Source organism: Rousettus aegyptiacus, unplaced genomic scaffold, assembly GCF_014176215.1.
Source record: "Rousettus aegyptiacus isolate mRouAeg1 unplaced genomic scaffold, mRouAeg1.p scaffold_m13_p_6, whole genome shotgun sequence".
Classification (NCBI taxonomy): Eukaryota; Metazoa; Chordata; class Mammalia; order Chiroptera; family Pteropodidae; genus Rousettus; species Rousettus aegyptiacus.
This window is the reverse complement of record NW_023416309.1, coordinates 8,883,537-8,903,495: the sequence shown is the minus strand read 5'-3', so window position 1 is coordinate 8,903,495 and position 19,959 is coordinate 8,883,537. Positions and strand designations below refer to the sequence as shown.

Genomic DNA, 19,959 nt, shown 5'->3' with positions numbered 1-19,959 from the left:
ATATGGTTTGACCTGTATGCTATTTAAACATTTAGTGAACTAGTCGCCAACATTTAAAAATTGGAAAATTTGACATAACAACCTGGATTTCTAGTCCCCTGCCCCTCACCCCACCCCAGGCGATATGTCCTTATCAGCAATTGGCTGGAGCCAGGATGGGATGCATCTCCAGTGGGACTGGAGCCCCGCTGCACCCCCCCTTACTGGTCTCCTCACAATGTCACCATTGCCCCACCGTTGCCCCCCCCCCCATTGCAAAGCTTGGTGCTTTTCAGTTGGACTGATCTGAGGGCTTTATTACACTCAAGCCCGTATCTCAAGCATCTCAGGTGATTCTGGCAAGCAGTGAGATTGAGAATGACCAGAGCACTGACCCTGGGCCCTTGGACTCGGTATGCAGGTGGCTTTGCCGTGGCTCCCCAGCCCTGTGAGCTGTGGCTTCCTGTCTGTGGCCCTCAGCAAGAGCCCACCTTATGACAGCCCAGCCTCATCCTGGCCACTTCACTTTGTTCACTGTGTGACGCCCAGCATCTGAGGCCTGATCCCTGGCCTTGGCAAGAAGGCCGAGTGTGAGCAGAAGCAGCAAGGCTGCCTGCTCCAAGGAAGATTCACTCCTATATATGGTCACCCGGGAGTCCCATCGCTGGGCTAAAGTGTGACCTAATGTGCTGACAATCTCGCCATCTGAGGCCCAACTTTGGGAGGGCCCTCGCCCTGGAAAGTGTCTACTTGGGGCAGAGAGGCTGGGAGGAGGCAAATGAATGGCATGGAGGCAGGGCAAGGACAAGATGACTCAGACACAGGAGAGCAGAAGGGTCACCCCAAGTTCTTCCCTCCCCACAGGGCCCCGTGCATCTATGAAAGCATCTGGTTCCCCACTCATGCTCTGTGTAAACAAGGAAATCCATGAGCCTCTCTCGCTTTTAATAAAGTCCTTTTAATACAGCATGAAAAAGCTATATTTCTATAGGCAAGCCATATACAGATTCTCCAGGAATAAGGCACACGACGGAATGCCATCCCGAGGAAAGCCCTTCAGAGGGTCAGGAGGCTTTCCATGCACCCCCTGAGCTGGGCCCACGGGTTCTGTTTGTCTTTTTAGCTGGACACACACATATTAACAGATACAGACACAGACAGCGTTACCCCACAGGAGTAGAGGAGGTCAAATGGTGAGGCTGGCAGCAGAGAGCAATGAGTCTGCTGCCACCAGCCCTCAGGTGATGGCTTGGCCAACTCCCTGAAGGCCAGACACCTCCCACACTTCAGGGTTAGTTGTTCCACTGGGCTACGATGTAGTGATGTTGGGTTAAATATTCTTTTAGTGTAGATTCAAGTCTTTTAGATGTTGGAGGGCAGGTGAGGGCCCTGGCTGACAAATCCAAGTTCAAAGAGCCTGGGGCCCCGGGGAGTGGCTCAGATGGCAAAGATCCAGGGGGCATAGAGAAGTCCGCCTCTTGCTTTCTCTTCCCTTCTTGGGCCCTACCAACTGGCGGGCCCTTCACCAGGCCAAGGAGGCCATCCTTGGAGCTGGCTGACTCTGGAGGGGCTAGTTAGTCACATGCCCATTCTTCCCCTGGCCCACTCCCTGCCCCCCTACAAAATTAATAACCATAATAACAAGATAATAAGAAGGTGCAAGAGAATGAATTACAATGCTGTGTTTGTTATTCTTGACTGAAGAGTTTCAAAGGGGTCACTGTTCCCTTTTTTGCTATGTAACTAATAATAGCTTCCTTTAAAGAAGGCAGTACTTTCCAAAATACACACATGTTTAAATACAGGACAGAAACATATTAATAAGTCTAAGCACTTGAATAATATGCTGGCTAATTAATACTGATATTTTCATCCAAGGAAAACAACACAGAATAACAATATGGCTTAAAGAATTGCAGTTTTTTTTCCTCGTCAGAATTATGTACCAACTTCATATAATATTCTATGTAGACAATATTTCCTTCTTAATGTAGTTCAGTTGCATACTTTTTACAGAACGAAGTATAGTAAAAAAAATCAAACCAAAAAAAAAAAAGTTCTCACCATAAATATTTTCTTATAGCTCAACAAGAAGGTTTGCAAAATACTTCCAGAAATCTTCATTTGATATTCTATTGCCCTCCTGTAAGCGCCGAAGTTTTGAAAATGCCTCTTTTTTGTCTCAAAAATTATACAATTATATTTTTCTTTTTCTTTTCTTTCTTTCTTTCTTTCTTTCTTTTTTTTTTTTTTTTTAAAAAGGCCCTCAAATATATACAGACAAAAATCACTGTGAAGATTTTTCGGGAGAAGGTAACAAATTCAGTGTTGTGAGAAAAACTGGTAACCATGCAGAAATTTTAACATCTATGAATTTTTTTCAAAATACACAAATAGTATTTTTCTTAAAAAAAAAAAAGAGGAATTCTGTGTCAAGTATAACGTAAAATAAATACAAATTCACAAGTAGAACTATTGAATACTTCATATGGGGTAAACACTGTTATCTCCCAGCTAGATCACTAGATCTCTAAACTGCAAGCGATTGTCCCTTTTGAACATGCTAAAATCACACACTTTCTTGTCGCCTGGGCTCCCAGGTCCTCTGAGCACTTAATTCTCATAGCACCCAGCCTGCACAGCAGTGGCTTCTGCTGACCCCAGAGAGCTCTCAGATTTAGCCAAAACAGTGCAGGGGTGAGGAGTGCCGAGGGGCTGGCACTGGCAGAGGGCTCAGCCCCTAGAGTGGCCAGCTCTGCACAGATGACAGGGGCGATTGCTGCCAGCTGGGTAAGCCCACTGAAAAGGTCACTTTGGGGTGATAGCCCATCTTCTGTTGGCCCATAGAAGGCTCTGGCCTCCAGCAGTCTGGAGTCTTAGTTCTTTTTAGGGTGTGGGCTTCCCGCACCATTGCAGCATAGTTGGCAGGCCCCAGGCATCCTGAGGCCAACATCTCCTGTAGGGCCAGGTCACTGGAAGGGTTGGGGCCTGGTCCTGGCAGCGGAGACAAGCACACTGCCCACCTCTGCGAACATTATCTTCAGCAGTGCACTAGGATGACTGACAGTAGCAGCTTCTCCTTGGGGTCAGAAAGCCTTGAGCTGGGGCAACTCCAGCTCACCTTGACACCATGGAGAAGGCAGGCAATAGCTGGGCAGGGACTCCCCAGGGGCATTCCCAGGGGGTGGGGAGGGTGTCCACAGTCATTTGCCAGGCATTACCCCTGTGGGCAGGAGGGAGGCAGCTTTCAGGCACAGGCTGGAACAAATACCCTCTTATTAAGTGCTCAGAGGGGCTGGCCCCCCGAAACCTACCTGCAGCCCACTGGCCGCAAATACACTCACTCCGTGTCTTCAACTCACTCCCTGGACCTCTGGTTAACACTTTACTGTAATTCCTCAGTTGTACAAAGCATTTTCATTTGAAAACAAAAGGCAACGGGGCACCAGTTGGTGTCCTTGAGCCGTGGTAAACACTGAATTTCTGGCCCATTTTGTGGTCTGATTTATTTTTTTCCACAGAGGCATAATGCCGGGGCAAAATCAAGTGACGCAGTTCTGACAGTCAGTTTTCCCCCTGTTCCTGGGAGAAATGAAAGATGGTTATGACAATGAAAATCAGGCTTCTCACTGGGGACAGGGGAGAGGAGCATGACCCCTCCACCTGCCAGGACAGTGTATCCCTGACCAATGTGACAAGCCAAGAGGACTCCCTGCTCCTTCGGGAGGTAGGAAATAATTGTCCCCGGTTTACAAAAGAAAGGATCTGCAGCTTGTCTCCAGGTTGCCCCATGTGAGACGGAAGGGGATCCTAATCCTTCATTTTTGCTGGGGTGGGGGACAACAGACAGGCTTGGGGCTGTAGGGGGTGACAGGGGATAACTGGCATCCTTCAGCTTGACTTAAGTGACCAGGTAATGGTGCAGAGTATGGGACCTGGAGAAACTCTCCGCATAAAGCCCTCTGCTCTAGGAGATGGCACTCAGCCAGGCTGAATTCCAAATCATCAGAACTGAAACAAACTTCTCTGCTTCTAGTGTTGCTCTCTCACGTAACTTGTGGGGAAACTGAGGCTCAGAGATGAGACGTCCTCCCCAAGTTCCGCAGTGCACCAGCAGCAGGGCTAGCATTTGAACCTAGGTCTCCAGACCACCAGGCCTGTGTCCTTCCTGCCAGCGTGGCTTCCACACTGGGCCCTACCTCTTCGATTGGGGATGGACCCCCAGCGTGGGTGGGAAGCAAAGGAGAAGGGAAAGGAATGGGGCTGACAACATCCAAGTGGGAAAAGTGTGTGGTGGCGAGCGCAGGGGATGCTTGATGTGCCCCAGGTCACACCTTGGGACACTGTCCAACATTACTGCTTCTCTGTTCCCGACCTCTGGGTCTACGGGGGATGGTGTGGCACCCAGGTGCAATGCCAATGATGTCAGAGGGGGTCAGGTTTGGGGCTCAAACTGGGTTGGGGCCAGAGATGCCCACTCCCCAGAAGTTGCTAGGACAGGTGTCAGCTCACCATGACTGCTGACTTAAATGGGACAGGAAAAAGACACATATACTTTCTGAGAGTGGCTTTGCACACGGGGCAAACCGGAAGGTTCTGGGTAGGAGAAGGCGGCCTGGCTGGTCTTGGAGAGACGGTCCCTGCCCGGCTTTGGGATTCACAGTAAATTTAGTGCACTTGTGGCCAATACAAGGCTGCTCACCCCAAGGGGAGTCTCAGAGGAGGAGAGCCTGTGGGGAATCCCAAGGGCTTTGTGGGATCCTGTGCATTGACATCCGCTTGCCCCTGTCTCCTCCACACAGACCCTAGGCCCACCTGTAGAGAGTCCTAGAGACCTGGCTTCTATGGGGCAGCTGCGTCAGTAACACTGTTTCAACACACGTGAGACAAGAACCTAAGACCCCCCTGACCAGACCCACAGGCCTCCGAGGATGCTCCCACACATGTGGGGACACCAGCAACAAACACCAAGGAACACCGGGGAGGTGGCGTCTTCTCCGGCTGGCAGGAGGGTGGCAGGCATGGCAGTCAGGGCCGGTCATTGCACTCGGCGGCAGTAGTAACCCAGCACTTTGCACTTCTCGCACAGGTGCTGGGGGTGCTCCTTGCTCTGGTCGGACACATCCAGGCCATCAGGCTTCTCCAAGGGTCTCTGCAGAGAGGAAGGAGAATGAAGGCCCAAGAGGGGGAGAGGAAAGGGCAGAGAGAAAGATCAAAACACAGAGCAAAGCAGGGAGAGTGAAACAGATGCACAGAGAGGCAGAAATGGAATGGGAGAGGGAGGGGTGGAGGAGGGGGAGGGGAGTGGAGGGGGAGGGGGAGAGGAAGGAGAGGGGAGAAGAGGGAAGGGGAGAGAGGGAAGGGGGAGGGGTGGAGGAGGGAGGGGGGACGGGGAGAGGGAGAGGGGGAGGAGAAGACAGATACACAGAGAGGACCCAGAGAGAGTGCTCTGTGGTCACAGAGGTTGTTTTCCAAAGCACCAGAGCCCTTCCTGCCTCTCGCTGTCTTCTGTCTTCAGAGGCACAGGCTGAGGCCTTGGGATGGGGCCAGGACCGTGGCGGGGGGATGGGGGGTTCTGTACCCAGAGCCTCCCTCTGAAAGCCACTTTGCCCTCCCCCAGTTCTCTCTGAGCAGCCACCGCCTGAAGCTCACAAAAGCCCAGGGTTGAGGTAGGACAAGTGCACAGACATTATCTAGATAAGAAAACCAAGGCCCAGGGTAAGGGAGACCCAAGCCTACACCTCCTGACTCCGCACACCCAGTGCTTCTTCTCTGGCTACTGTCACCCCCGTGCCTGCTGGTACAGCCTCAGGATTCAGGGACGTGGTCACAGAGCTTCAGGCTTGGGGGGAGCAAAGCCTTTAGTTCTGCGAGGGGTCAGCAGCTGGTGTTCTGATTCCCCCTCAGCCCAGGTCCAGGTGTAGCACCTGCTCATTTGAGTTACATGAGCTCACTGTTTCCTAGCAGGGAAACCGAGGCCCAGAGCAGGAAGGGGACTTGCCAGACCTATGATGCTGCTTGCCCACTGTGTGACCTCAGGGAGCCTCAATTTCCACATCTGTAAAGTGGGCCATCATCACACCTCCTTCGCTGGGCATTGGGAGGATTCAGATGTCTAGATATTTGTAAATTGAGCAGTGTCAGGCACATACGAGCACATTTCTGTCACAAGGGGAGCTTCCTTGCTCCCCTTTTCCCTCCCTCTCTGGCTCTCAAAAGTCAGCAATGACTTGTCTCCCTGCAAAATTTATGGATGCTATTAAGTACACCTCCTGAGGAAGTTTCTTGGCACAGCCCCAGTCCCAGCCTAGAACCCTGCCTACAGAAGGGTCCCCTGCACGGACTAATGGGGGACTTGGAGGAAGCTTGTCAGAGCCAGCTGGGAGCCACATGCTGAGGAGAGGGAGCAAGAACTGCAGGCTGGTGTGGGGCGGGTGCCAGTGACCATGACCCAGGATGGTCCTGGAAAAAGCTGAGGGTGAGCACTGCCCCACCGGCTAGAGTGAAGGTACTCAAAAGTAACACACTGGCTTTTCCGCCCAATTACATGGTGTCTGGTCCCCAAGGTGACATTCAGAGAATTCTGAGGAATGGAAGAGGCAGAAGGCTTTAGGAGATGAGTGTAGAGACCGCGGGTGGGCAGGATTTGATTCAGGGGACATAAAGCCCATCCCTGTACCTGTAGGCCTAAAGCCACATTAGGATGGACTGGAAAAAGGACAGGGGCCCTGGCTTTGCCTCAAGGGGTTTGAAGATGACTGGCTTTCCTGGCCAGGGGAGAGGCGACAGAGTTTGGCTCCATGTCAGATCTGGGCCGGAATACCAGCGCAGCTACCTATGAGCTGAGTGAGTGACCTTGGGCAAGCCACCTGACCTCCAACCCTCTGTTTCTCCATCTGTAAAAGGGGATGTTGATAACATTTTTCTCATGAGATTGCTGTTCCAACTTGATGAAGATCAGAGATAGAAAGAACATATCATACAGAAGCTATTAATGTTGCCTATTATTATTAATGGGAGGGGGACACCAACTGGTAGAGGGTCACTAAAAGTTGAAGCCAGGATTTCAAGCTGGAAAGCCTGGGGAAGTCACATGCCCTGCTCTCTCAGACATCTTGACGGACACCTACGTCCCCAGGCATGGCCTGCGAGGCCCCAGGGCCGGGGAGCTCCCTGCAGGCCAGCTGAGCTGACTGGCTCAGCTCACTGCCTGGGCTATAAGAAAGGCTTCCTGATCTCGAGCTGACATCTGGGTCCCTGTACCCACATCCCAGTGATCCCACCCACATAGGGGCCACCAGACTCTCCACTCAGCTTCTGCAGGTTGATGTGGGTAGTTCTGAAGTCTCCCTTCCTCTGACCAAACCCAGCCTGGTTTCCATTTCCCTCCCCCACTCTTCGTGTTGGTCAGGGCGCCTTCCCTGAACCAGTCTTCCAGGTGGAGCCAGAGAAGCCAGAGCGAGCAGGCCCTACAACCCTCGCTCCTCATGGTTTATACTTTGCGAAGTGCTGCCACATAAATGATACTACCTAACCTCAGGCCCTTCCTGTGAGTGACATATGATTATTTGCCTTACTGATGAGGAGACTGAGACTCCAAGACCTCAGGGGTCTTGTCCAAGGGCCTGAAGCTTCACCTATCTGCTGAGGGCTAATGGGCAAGAACTTTCTCTCTAGAACCACAGCTGGCCCTTCTGTAACCTGGGCGAGAGGTTAATAACATTTGCTCTGTGTGATAGTTACAGCAGTCAATAAGATGATTGTCTTAAAGCACATTATAACCATAAAGAGCTTTGCAAGACTTATCGTTGCTGTGTGGTCTTCAGCAAGTCGCTTAACCTCTCTGTGCCTCCATTTTCTCCTCTGTAAAACCAGACTAATAAACCTTACTTGATAGGGTCCTTGTGAAAAGTAAATAAGTTAATACATGCAAAGCTGTTAGGGCAGTGCCTGGTACATAAAGAGCAAAGTGTTGGCAAGTACTAATATTGTATATTATTACTATTAGTATTCTGTAGGGCTGGAGGCAGGCTCGGAGCAGGGGAACCAGCTGAGTCCCTGTGGAAATGCTCCTGCAATATCCTCTCCCTCCCCCTCCTTGGCTGTGACCCAATTAGTGCCTCCTTCCCGCAGGGGTCCTGGCTCAACCCTGCCCACCACTGGGTGGAGGAGCTGGGGGAAGCTGTCAAGATGACTCCACTCCACCAAGAGAAAACAAGCAGCAGCTGGGATTGATCACCCCTGGGCCATCCCCACCCCTACAGTGAGGCAAAGCCCATTAGTGTTTTCTTCTGTGGGGGGCAGGGAAGGGGGGGGCTCAGCTGGTGCCTGACGGGAAACAGATGTGGTCGGGGAGGGAGGGGAAGGGAAGTGGAGGTTCTCAGGAGATGGCTGCCACAGAGGTCAGAGCTCAGGGAGAAGAAGAAATAAAGCAGCCTCTCTCTACCACAGGGGCTGGGGTTGGGGAGGGCTTTGGGGGGACTCCAAGCCCCTCCTCTCAGCTCTTCAAAAGCTCCTGACACCACTCCCTCACCTCTCTGCCCAGTTTGCAGCCTTTCTGAGGGAGGACTCCAGTGGGAGGAGACTGGGGGGCTGGGTAGTAGGAGCCCTGGGTCCTGGGCCCCTTAACAGTGGCTGGCTGAGTGACCTTGCTCAACTTCCATATCCTTTCTGGGCCTCAGTCTCCCTGCTGCACACAGTAAATGCTCAACAAACAAGGGCTGACTGACGGGGTGGGCTGGGGGAAGGAGAGACACATGCTTTTGGAAGATCCTTCCAGACTGGGCCCAAAAGACTGATCCCAAGTATGGAGATGGGGGAAAGTGGTCAGGGAGGCTGCACTTGGACTGAGCTCGACAGGATAGAGACAAGGAAGCAAGTGAGGCCACGGTGCTACAAGCCAGGAATGGGCCTGGCATTGTGGAAGGGTGCTAGGGCAGGGGCCTGGGCAGGGGCCTAGGAGGCTGGGGCCACTGTGGGGAGCGGGGTCTCACCAGCCTCAGGTGCACAGGCAGTGACTCTTTGCTTAGGTCACATGGGGTATAATAGTCATAAGAGCTGAGCCTCCCAGTCTCCCAGCACAGACCCAAGCACCCACTCATCTGAGCCCCTGCAGGAAAGGCCCATTCCAGACTTACCATTGCAGCCACTGTGACCTGCCCTCCCTGCTCTCCTCCTCCCTACTCTGGCCACTCATCTGCCCCCTCAGGCTCCACATTCCTTCCAGCCCCAAACTTGATCCCTATTCATGAGTCCCAGCTTCTCTGCTGACCTTGGGTAAGTCACTTATGCCCCTTGCCTCAGTTTCTTCCTCTGTAAAATGGGGAAACAATAGAGCTGACCTCACGGTGTGGCTGAGAGGACAAAGGCATAAAGTACCCAGAGGGCTGCCTGGCCACTGCTTACTTCTGTCATCATTTTCCCCATTCCTGCCTTCTCTAGTCACTGAGATCTGTCTACCTGTGGCCCTGCCTCTTCTCTCCTGTGCTGGCAGCAAGGTGCTTTGGTCCAGCAAGACCAGTTCATGACTGGCTGAGCTGGGACACAAACTAAGGGTGATCGCCTCAGGGCCAGGACCCTGACAGTTGAACAGATCGTCTTGTCTCTAAACAGGTGAAGTTTCAACTCTAAGGCACCACTTTCTCCTGTGGAAGCTGGGAAGGCCACAGTCTTCTCAGGATGATGCTTTCCCTCCCTATGAAATGGGGATGAATAGATCACCTGGCTGGAGGGCAGAGCACACAAGAAGGCACACAAGCAGGGACTCGGCATGCCTGTGACTCAGGCCAGGATTTCTCTGAATGCCAGTTACTGGCATTGCCTGCTTGAATCTTGTCTCTTCGATTGGAGAGGAAGCATCTGGAAGGCCTGGTGGCTCCCTGACCCTCATCTTCCTTTGGTGCCTGAACAGACCTGGCAAGACCCCTCAATGAACTGTGTCCAGTGATGGGAAGAATGAGCCCTCTGAACAGCACTGGCCATGCCCAAGGGCCCCTGGGAGAGCAAGAGTTGCAGTGTGCTGACTGTCAGACATGGAGGTATATTTGGAGCCAGGTCCCAGGCCTTCTCAGGAATCACCAGGAAGACTTCAGGAACCAAGACACGGTCTCCTTCAGACTGCCCACCCCAGTCCCCCTATGTGCATGTCATGTGTCCATCCACTCATTGGGTCATCAGGCCTGTTTCGACACTCCAGGGCCTTGGCTTCTCCCTCAGTGCCATTAGGTTGTAGGCCTGACCCTCATCCACTGGGCCGCCATGGCCAGTTTCAAGTCTGTCTGCCTGCGTGCAAGTGTGTGGGTGATGGAAACTTTGAAAACCTTTGGGGCAGGGGAATGGAGAGTCTACAGAGGGAATGGAGGCCAGCACGAGGACCGTAAAAATCACAGAATGTTTCAACCACGAGAATCTTCTCCCCGTAGAGTATTCCTGGTCACTACTAGTGGGATAGAGACCAAATTCTCTGCCGTGACCTGGAACCAGTCCAATGCAGCCGGGCCCTCCCTCTGCACTCTGCTTCACTCCTCAGCTCCTCCCATGCTCTGCGCCTGGTCCTGCCCCCTACTTCGCACGCACGTGCCGTTCCCTCACCAGCAGTGCCCCCACTCTCCCTGCCACTCCTATCCAGCCCCCTTTGTCTAAGACCCTCCTGACCCTCCTCCGCTTCCCTTCAGAGCTCACCCTCACATCGGTGTCTCAGGGGAGCCTTCCCCAGGTGCACCCAAAGCCCACCTCCTCACCTCCCCACCGTTCTGCCTCCCTTTCCCTCAGGTCTCCTACGCCCCCTGCTGCTGCCATTCTTTCTGGTGACTCAGTTTATACAGGCAAGACTCAGTACCCCAACTACCTCATCAACAGTGACCTTCTCTCCTACCACTCTCTGGCCCATCCCTTGGACCTGGTCCTCTTCAGAAGCTCCTTTCAGTCCAGCTACCTGGCTCCCAACTTCCAGCCTGTCCTGGTCCCTCTTTGTTAAGGCCTTTCTGGCTTCCCTTCTTGCCATCTAGGCTGACACCCCAGGATCGTGCATTATCACACTTCCCCAAATGTGCCCAACTCTTTGACCTTCTCTCTGAAACACACCCTGGGTAAAACCTTTGCCTGCCTAGGCCCATTCACCATCTCCTGCCCACACTGCCCAGTGACCCCACTGGAGTGAGTCACAGAACTGGGCTGATGGCTTTGGTTACAGTTATGATTCGAACCTCCCCTGGGAGGGGGATGCTGTTTGGCAGTCCAGCAGGTTTCTCAGTAGGCCTGCTTCCTCCCTCGCTTGCTCGCTAGTCCTTCCTCAAGCCCACCACACCCCTTCACACCCTGGCTCATGTCTGAAAACCTCATGTCCCATTTCACTGAGAAAACAGAAGCCCTGGAAGTGAAGTTCTTCTTCTCTGCACCATCATACCCACTTCCCTCCCTCCTGTGCTAATGATAAGGGATCCCTCTGCTTCCTGTATCATCAGCCTTTTGCTTTCTTCTGGGTCATTCTCATTTGCCTGTAACATGCTCCAGGCTCTTCCACCTCTAACACCCATCCCAATGTCACCCACCCAACTCCAGCTACCATCCCATTTCTCTCCACAATCAAACCCCCTCGAGAGAGTGTGGACAAAGAAGGGAGTCCCTCTGCAGGCCGACCCAAGAAGCCGCCTCCATCATGGCTCCAGGCACACCAGCCCTGCCAACGGGTCTGCTGTGAACTGATACCTCCACTCAGCCTCCTCCTGAACTTCAGAGCGCTGGCTTCAGTGGTTCTCAAACCTTGGCCGTAGTTCAAGTTCTCACATAAAAGAGATGGGATGGCCCACGAAGCTCTACCTCCTCATGGCCAAATCCAAGGGCACTTTTTCATGGTCGTCATACCTGACATCTTAGCACTGACCACCACCCTGTCCTCAGACAGGACTCCTCGTGACCTCCAGGACTCTATGCTCCCTGGTTCTCTTCCCTGTTGGATCCTTCTCCTCCATCCGACCCCAAATTCTGGGACCATGACGTGGCCTGGGGAACCCCTTCTCTACTCTGCTGTCATTCTGCAGGAAATCTCACCCAGTTCCTAAATACTTTCAGGTCAGTGATGCCCAGTTATGTAGGCGCCACCTCGACTGCTCACCTTGAGCTTTAGAACAACACACCAATGGCCTTCTTGACATCTTGACTTGGGTTTTCAGAAAAACCTCAAATGTGACATGTGTGTCAGAGAACTCTTGCTTTTAGCTTGGACATCTATGTCCCCTCCTCCCCTGCCACCAGCCCAGGCTGCCCACCTCAGTAATGATCACCTCTTCTCACTGAGACGCTCAAATCTGAAGTGTGATTGTTCTGGATTCCTGCCTCTCCTGCACCTTCCACATCCAATCTGGTGACACCTTGTGTGGAACTCAGGTCCAGAGCAGCCTCCTTAGTTCAGACCCCTTCCAGCTCACCTGGGACCATGGCCGCGGCTTTCCCACTTTCAATCTCCCAGCACCCCCCTTCCCTTCCCAAACTAATCTCTATACACAACCAGAGTAATTGTCTCAAGATGAAGAAGAAAGCCCTGTTGCTCAGGGATTTCCTCTTTGGCCCCCAAGGCTCTGGTGAGCTCCCGTTCCGCTCTCTGCCCCTTTCCTCTTGCCCTACTTTCCTCCTCCTTCACTGAGCTTTGGGCCCTGAGCAGTCTAAGTCCTTATGGCAGGGCATTTGCACCTGCCATATCCTCCCTCTTCCTAGGATGGCTGTCCCCTACTTGTGACAGGTCTAGCTTCCTCCCCTCCTTCAGGAGTATATGTCACCTTCTCCTTGCAGTCTTCAGTAAGCAGGTCCTCCCCGAGATAAGAGGCCTTAACCCCTGCCCACCAGGGCAGGCCCATGGGTGTCTTGGCTACCAGCCCCATACACAGTGTTTGGCACACAGCAGCTGCCCTGTTTATACAGGAGTCGGTCAGTGAATAAATAAATGAAACACACCTTTTCTATAGCATCTTAGTGCCCTCACATCCCTATTTGTCTCATACCACCACCCAAGTTCATTAGTTTCAAAATTCACCTGTGGTCTGAAGTCTCAGGTCTAGGTACAGTTGCCCCTTTATCTTCCTTGCCTTCCTGGTGCACTGGGCACTCTCTCACCCCCATTTCAGATGAGACAAGGAAAGAAAGGGTCAATTTGGAGGGATCTTGCCTCATCCTTGTCCTAGAAAGGAGTAAACTGAAGCCTAACAAGGGACAAAGTCAGTCTCCCACACCCCTTCGGAGAACACCCACCCCGCACTGCCCCCTGCCCAGCCTGCCCAGCCCCGCCAGCTCACCTGCTTGTGTGGGTACACGTTGATGTGGCACTTGATGCACTCCTGCCCCATGTTGGCCCAGGAGTTCCCGCTCATCCATTTTCTCTTGCACTTGGGACACTTGTATTCACCGAAGCAGCGCTTTTTGCCCTGGTATGGGGTCAGACCCTCTCCTTTGGGGCGTGCCTAGAGGACAGGAAGCAAACAGAGGGAACTGGGTTCTACAAAGCCAAAATGCTACCCTCAGAGAGTCCCCACAATTTCCCCCTTCAGGCTTCATCACCTTTGACCCTGTGTGCAGGCGCCTTCTGTCCCTAATCCAGGGTCACCCCAGAGCACACACAGGAATCCAAAGCTGGAAGACCCACACGGGGGACAGAGAACAGAGGAGGTGGAAGGGGTGCACATGTCTTTTTCAGATTTAAAGGAGTAGAGTACTCGATGGTGGCTAGGAACTACTTCTTTAACTCAGAGATCATAAGGAGGCAGCTTGTGGTCGCATGGCCCTGCACACAGGTGTTCTTTGGCCTACACAGTGGTGTGGATTAAATGGTTAACGAAGAGGGAACACAGGCACTGTAAACCTGCTATGTATTCAGTGAAAGTGAGCCTCCCCTCACCCCTGCTCCCAGCCACCCACTCCCCTACTGGAGGCAATCTTAACTTCCTTTATGTGCATTCTCCCGAAGACAGGTTCTGCATTGACAAACATACGCAACGTAGACATATGTACTCATATTCTTTCTTTTCCCTCACTCATATGGAAACAGATTATGCATTTGGTTCTGCATCTTTTTTTTTTTTACCTAATAATATATCTTGGACATATTATTATTATTAAATTTATATAAAATTATATATATATATATAAAAAATATCCTTTCCCACATCAGTTCAAACTGAGCTATTGCGTTCTGTTTAACAGTTGCACAGCACTCACATCTATGCAAGTTCCAGAGTTTGCCAGTCACTGTTACAGAACCTCTTGTGGTTTCCACTCTTCCACTGTTACAAACAATGTCCTGATTAATAACTGTGTATATGTGTGTGCTTGTATACATGAGAGTACATTTGTGGGACAAATTCCTAGAAATAAAATTGGTATGTGCACTTTTAATTTTTAAAGGTAATGACAAATTGTTACTGCCCCACCCCACTTTCCACTGCAGGTGTACCAACTTAATAGCCCACACCATCGCAAACAGAGTTTTCATCATTGCCAATCTAAGAGAGAGAAAATCTCAGAGTAGCTTTGACTTGTATATATTTTATTATGAGTGAGAAAGAAGTTTCCCATGCATTTAAGAATCATTTTTGTTTCCTTTATGAACTGTTAGTTCAAATCCTTCGCGATTTTTTTTTTTCCTGCTGGGGTTTGGTATTTTTCTTGTTGATTTGTAAATGTACTTTATATATTAAAGAAAATAGGTTTCTCCTACATGGTGTTTTTTTTTAAACAGCTTTTTGAGAGATGACTCTACATTTCACCCATTTAAGGTTACAGTTCAATGGTTTTAATATATTCACAGTTACACAATTATCACTACAATATAATTTTAGAACATTGTGTCAGCCTCCCCCAAAGGAAACCTTGTACCTATTAATGGTCATTCCCCATTCTACCCCCATCTCCTCAACCACTTAGGCCTAGCCAACCCCTAATCTATTCCCTGTCTCTACAGATTGTCCTGTTCTAGGCATATAAAATGAGTGGAGTCATGCAATATTGTCCTCTTGTGTCTGACTTCTTTCACTTAGGGTGACGTTTCTAAGGTTCATCCACATCGTAAGCTTGTATCAGTACTTCATTTTTGTTGCTGAAAAACATTCCAGTCCTGTTGGTATGGACATGCCATGTTTTATGTAAATTCATTCATCAGATGATAGACATTTGAGTTGTTTCTAATTTTCAGCTGTTAGTAATGTTGCTATGAACATTCATATACAAGCTGCATAGTGTTTTATAAAGTTGAATTAGTTTCCCCAACATTTAAATATGGAAGTTGTCACATAAAAATATGACCACACTGGTCCAAAATTCTTATGGCGTCAATCAGCTGAGGTTGCAAAGTAGCCGCCCCAACGGACCGCCCATACATGCATCCTGCACACCACCTCTGTTCCAACCGGTTGCTCCCTGCATTTGTGTCACCTACATGGCACGTGCAGGCTTTGACTTTGAGACAGGCTTAAACATAGGTTCTGCACTATGATTATTCAATTGTAGTTCCTAGACTGGCCTCAGCAACTTTCCCTAGGAGCTCGTTAGAAATGCAGAATTGCAGGCCCTCTCCCCTTAGATCTACTAACTCAGAATCGGCATTTTAACAAGAGGCCAGGGGATTCATATGCCATTAAATTTAAGAAGCACTGGGTTATGATATGATCTGGTTCCATAGTACTGTTTCCCAGGGTAATTGCCTAATTATGAAGTAGAACATAAAGGTTAAGAGCACAGACTATGGATCCAAATCCTAACTCTGTGATCCTGACCAATTACTTCACAAGGATAATGACAGGAACTCCCATTTAAGACTGTTTTGAGGATTATATGAGATAATACATGTGAAACACTTAGAACAGTGCCTGGTACATAAAAGTAAAACAGGAATATTTGTTATTATTTACTAATATTGAACGATAGTGGTATATCAACAATGTCTTTTTTCCCAGGAACTATGACCATCTCTTGGTGACAGCTTACGAGAATTTCAGGCAAAACACTAAAAAGGGACATAGATGCTGAGTTTGTAAATCTAAACTTAGAAAGTGACAATAACACTGCCCTGATCTTTTGGGCCGGCTGCCTAATGCCTTTTGGATCCTATTGGCCTTCCTGGCAGCCATGATGTCCCAGGAAGGCTCAGTCTGGGCTCCAGGGCCGGGCTGCCTCTTAGCACTGGTCAGGTCTGTGAGAGAGGCTATTTATGCCAAGGGGAGCACTCAGGGTGCGGTCAGAGCCCAAAGTCCAGTCAATTTGCAGTAGAGGGGTCAACTTATGCCTCTGAAGGCACTTTGAGCTCAGTTGCTGTCAAGTTAGTGGTGTGCAGTCAGTAATCCCTTCAGGTGCCACCTCTTCTACCTGGTGCCTGGTACCCACAGCTTCCAAGCAACCGCAGCTCCCATGGCCTTCGTTCTCTAGCAATCCTGAAATTACAAGATGAACTCATTTCCATGTCTCCCCATTCTTAAAGGCCTCTACCTTTTAAAGGGGGATGAGGAACAGGTGGGGTGCCTCACAAATGGTAGAACTTGGGACTCTTTGAAGGGAGAAGTTGAGGGCTACCACCAACTAGGTCCACTCTGGGACCTGGTTCTGCAGGCTTCTTGTTTCAGAGACTGACAGGACCTGGCACCTGGCCGCACACAGCTGGGGCAAAGGGCAGGGATCAAGGCATTCCAGGGGCACTTCGCAGAGTGAAGACTCGCAATTCAGCTCCCAAATTATCTCTGCTTCAGAAGTGAGCAGGAATGAAACCTCCACAAATACAGAAGATTCAAAGTACGCAGCACAGGGAGAAGCAGGAAGATGCGAGGGGAGCAAGGGCATGAGGCGGGAGGCATCGCCACATCATGTAATTAAAAAACCAGCTTTTACGGAGCCATCCATCGGGGACTGCGAGCTGCTGGGCAGGGCGCAGGGACAGGGGTTCTGGTCTCCTGCAGGACTGATGCTCTTAATGCACCGTTCCCACACTGTTGTCAGGCCAGGACTGGGAGGGCTCAGCTTTCTGACACCCACTGCTCAGGATGTGGCTCAGATTGTGGACGCAGGGCCAGATGCATGTAGTTGCATTCTGCCTCTGCCTGTGACTATGTGGGAGAACCTCAGCAAGTCACTCAACCTCTCTGCCTCAGTTTCCTCATATGAACCAGGATGATGATGAAGGGCCTGCCTCCCGGGGCTGTGGGAAAGATGTGATGCATCCGCGCACTGAAGGTCTCAGCTCAGTGGCTGAACATTGCAAGTGCTCGGTCACCATTAGCGATGTCAGTGATTCTCTCTCCTGGGCCTTTACAGGGGAAGGGAGCACATGTGTTCTACGAGACGTGGAGGCTGGGGCTGAGACCAATGGGTGTGACTGGTAAGAGGAAAGTTCCAAAGATGGGAGGGAGCCCTGGAAGAGGTGGGCCTACTATCCCTAGGCTGTGGGGGAGGTGACAAGCGACAAAAGAACAGCATTTGGTGTCTTCCCTTTCTGGAATTCTCAGGGAGGGACCAAGATAGGGGGAGGCCGTGGAAGCTCTGCAGATGCTGCTGGCAGAGGACAATGGGAAGAGCGAAGAGAACAGACACTTGGGAAGCACTCTTTGTGTGCTGGCTTTGTGCTCAGACTGCCACGTACTGTTAGGCCCCCATTCGCCTCTTTTTATAATCAAGCCTTCATGGCAGGGAACATCATCAACCCAGTCACCAGATGGTGAAACTGAGGCACAAGGAAAGGGCAGGACTTGCCAAAGAATTTCCAGTGTATGAGGAACAGGAGGCTAGGCCCAGTGGGCTTTTCCACAAGGTTACCCTTGGCTCACCTTTTCCATCATCCCCCACCCGCACCCCAAGTGTGTCTCCATCATGGGGCTGAGGCCTGTGCTCAAGAACAAAAATCCCGCAGATCCCAGGGCATCCAGCTCAGCCTAACCCAGTGGCTTTGCTCTCCTGCAGGTCAAAAGGGAGACATGGCCTGAAGTGCAGAGAAAAGAGGCAGTGGATGAGGGCAAGGAGCCACTTCTTGGAAGGGCTTAGTCCCAACATTGTTTATGCTTACATGAGGGCAGGGCCAAAGGGAGCAGGAATTTTTTGATGGAACAAAGGCTTCTCTACCCCCCACACTTTCCCCCTGCCTCCTCCCGAAAAGGCACAGCCTCTTCTCATAAACTTAGCATGAAACAGACAGTGACTGCCAATGGCTCTGCAGGGGCCTCCACCCATCTCAGCTGGGAAGGGTGCCAGGCCCGACCAGGCTCTCCTGACCCAGGCCCCTGCCACGTACCCCTCTGGGGAATCACATCTGCCAGGAGTCCAGGGAAAGCTCACTGGGGCTCAGAAACCACTTCTGGTAGCAGAGACAGGCCCTCTGGGGACCAGAGAAGCAAGGGGCTTGCTCAGGGACACATAGCAAATCAGAGACTGAGCTGGAAGAGGGGTCGGGTCCTCTGCCTGACCTCCAGAACAGGGCTAGAATTGCCATGGAGAGCAGCCTGGGAAGTGGGGAGTGGTGGCCGGTATGGAGGTGAGACGGAGGCCCTGTGCCAAGGAACAGTGAGGGCAGAACTGGGTGGGGAGTGGGAGGGGTCAGTCAGGCAAGCCAGCAGTTTGGGAAGAGATGTAGATGATGTTGACACTATCTGGGCACTTCTTCAGAGTGGCTCACTGTTTTCTTCCCACTTACTCATGAGATTTCTGGTGGTTGACCTTGAGGTGGTGAGCTCCCTGTCACTGGGGGTATGTAAGCAGAGGGTGGGCGAACAACTACCAGGGAGGTTGTGGGAGGGACTTTTGCCCTGGTCAGGCAGTTCAACCAGGTAACTCTGAGGGCGCTTTCAACTCTAGTCTCCCCACTTGCTGTCGCTGGTGAAAAAGGCCAACCAGATGGGTGTGGAGAAAGGGCCCTCTCAGACGCTGCTGGGGGTAACGGCTAAACAGGTATATTTCCTACTGCATTCCTGTTGTGCAACTTGGAAATACGCCTTTAAACTTAAAAAAAATTTCTTCCCCCCACCAAACCTATTTCTGAGCGACCGCCCTACAAGTGATTGGAGTGGTGTCCCAAAGGGCTGTTCAAGGATATTCATCACAGCATCGTTGAACAGTGAAAAACTGAAGCAAGCTAAACATTCAACACTGATGCTCTGGTTCCCTAAATGATGTTACACCTATTGGTGGAACCATTAAAGTATGAGGACTTTTTTAAGGGTTTGGGAAAATGTTTATAAAGAAAGCAGGATAAGTAATTGATGTACACTGCTCCCGGAGTAAAACCGTAAAAAGGAAAAATGCACAAGAAAAGGGCTGGCAGGAAATCAGCCAGAAGGATTTAGAAATGGCCTCTAGGAAACCGAATGCTCTATTCTAATTAATGAACTGTCTTTAATGAGTAAGTATGATTTTGATGAAGAAAGTAATGATGGTTCATTCCCCAATGGACTGGACTCCCTGGCCTGCAGGCCCCGACTGCCCACGAGGGGGCGCCCTGCACCTTCCCAACAGAGACGGCGGCTCTGTCCATACTTGCCCCTACCTTCATCCCTGTGAGTTTGGACACTGGGGTATGGGGGTCTGGCACTGGTGACCTCTGGCTGCTGGTTCTCTTGGACCATGTTCGGGTCCAAAGAGCTGCCCTGCCCCCAGCCATGGAGTGGACTTCTCACCTCCTGGATCCCATCTGCTCCCTCTATTTGAGGACAGCCAGAAGTATCCACACCTGTCACAGGACACAAGAGCTCTGGCTGGTCACTCGGCCCATCAATTTTCCTGTCTTGGCCAACTAAAGTCCCAACAGGAGCGAGTCAGCCTTTAGGGTGAAGCATGCTTTCCTCTTGGCCCCTTTTAGAGTGAATCCCTTTTGCAGGGAGATGACATTGTCACCTTCGGTAGCTTGAAGCAGAGCTCCCAGAGACTCTGGACTCAGAAGGCAGACGCACAGTGGGGTTGCTGAGGGCCGTGTCCATGCCCTGCACATGATGACTCCATGCCGGTTCTGCCCCAGGACACACA

General features: G+C 51.2%; 1 protein-coding gene across 1 annotated transcript in view; it reads right to left on the bottom strand.

The window, feature by feature from the left end:
- Positions 1-917: 917 nt before the first annotated feature.
- ZCCHC24 (zinc finger CCHC-type containing 24) overlaps positions 918-19,959 on the bottom strand; it is a 61,603-nt gene continuing 42,561 nt past the window's right edge. Inside the window, exons 3-4 of the mRNA XM_016164992.2 lie at positions 13,266-13,430; positions 918-5,131 (exon numbers count right to left, since the gene is read on the bottom strand). Of these exons, the coding sequence (XP_016020478.1) occupies positions 5,018-5,131; positions 13,266-13,430 (279 nt within the window). The 3' untranslated portion in view covers positions 918-5,017. The remainder of the gene's footprint in view (positions 5,132-13,265; positions 13,431-19,959) is intronic.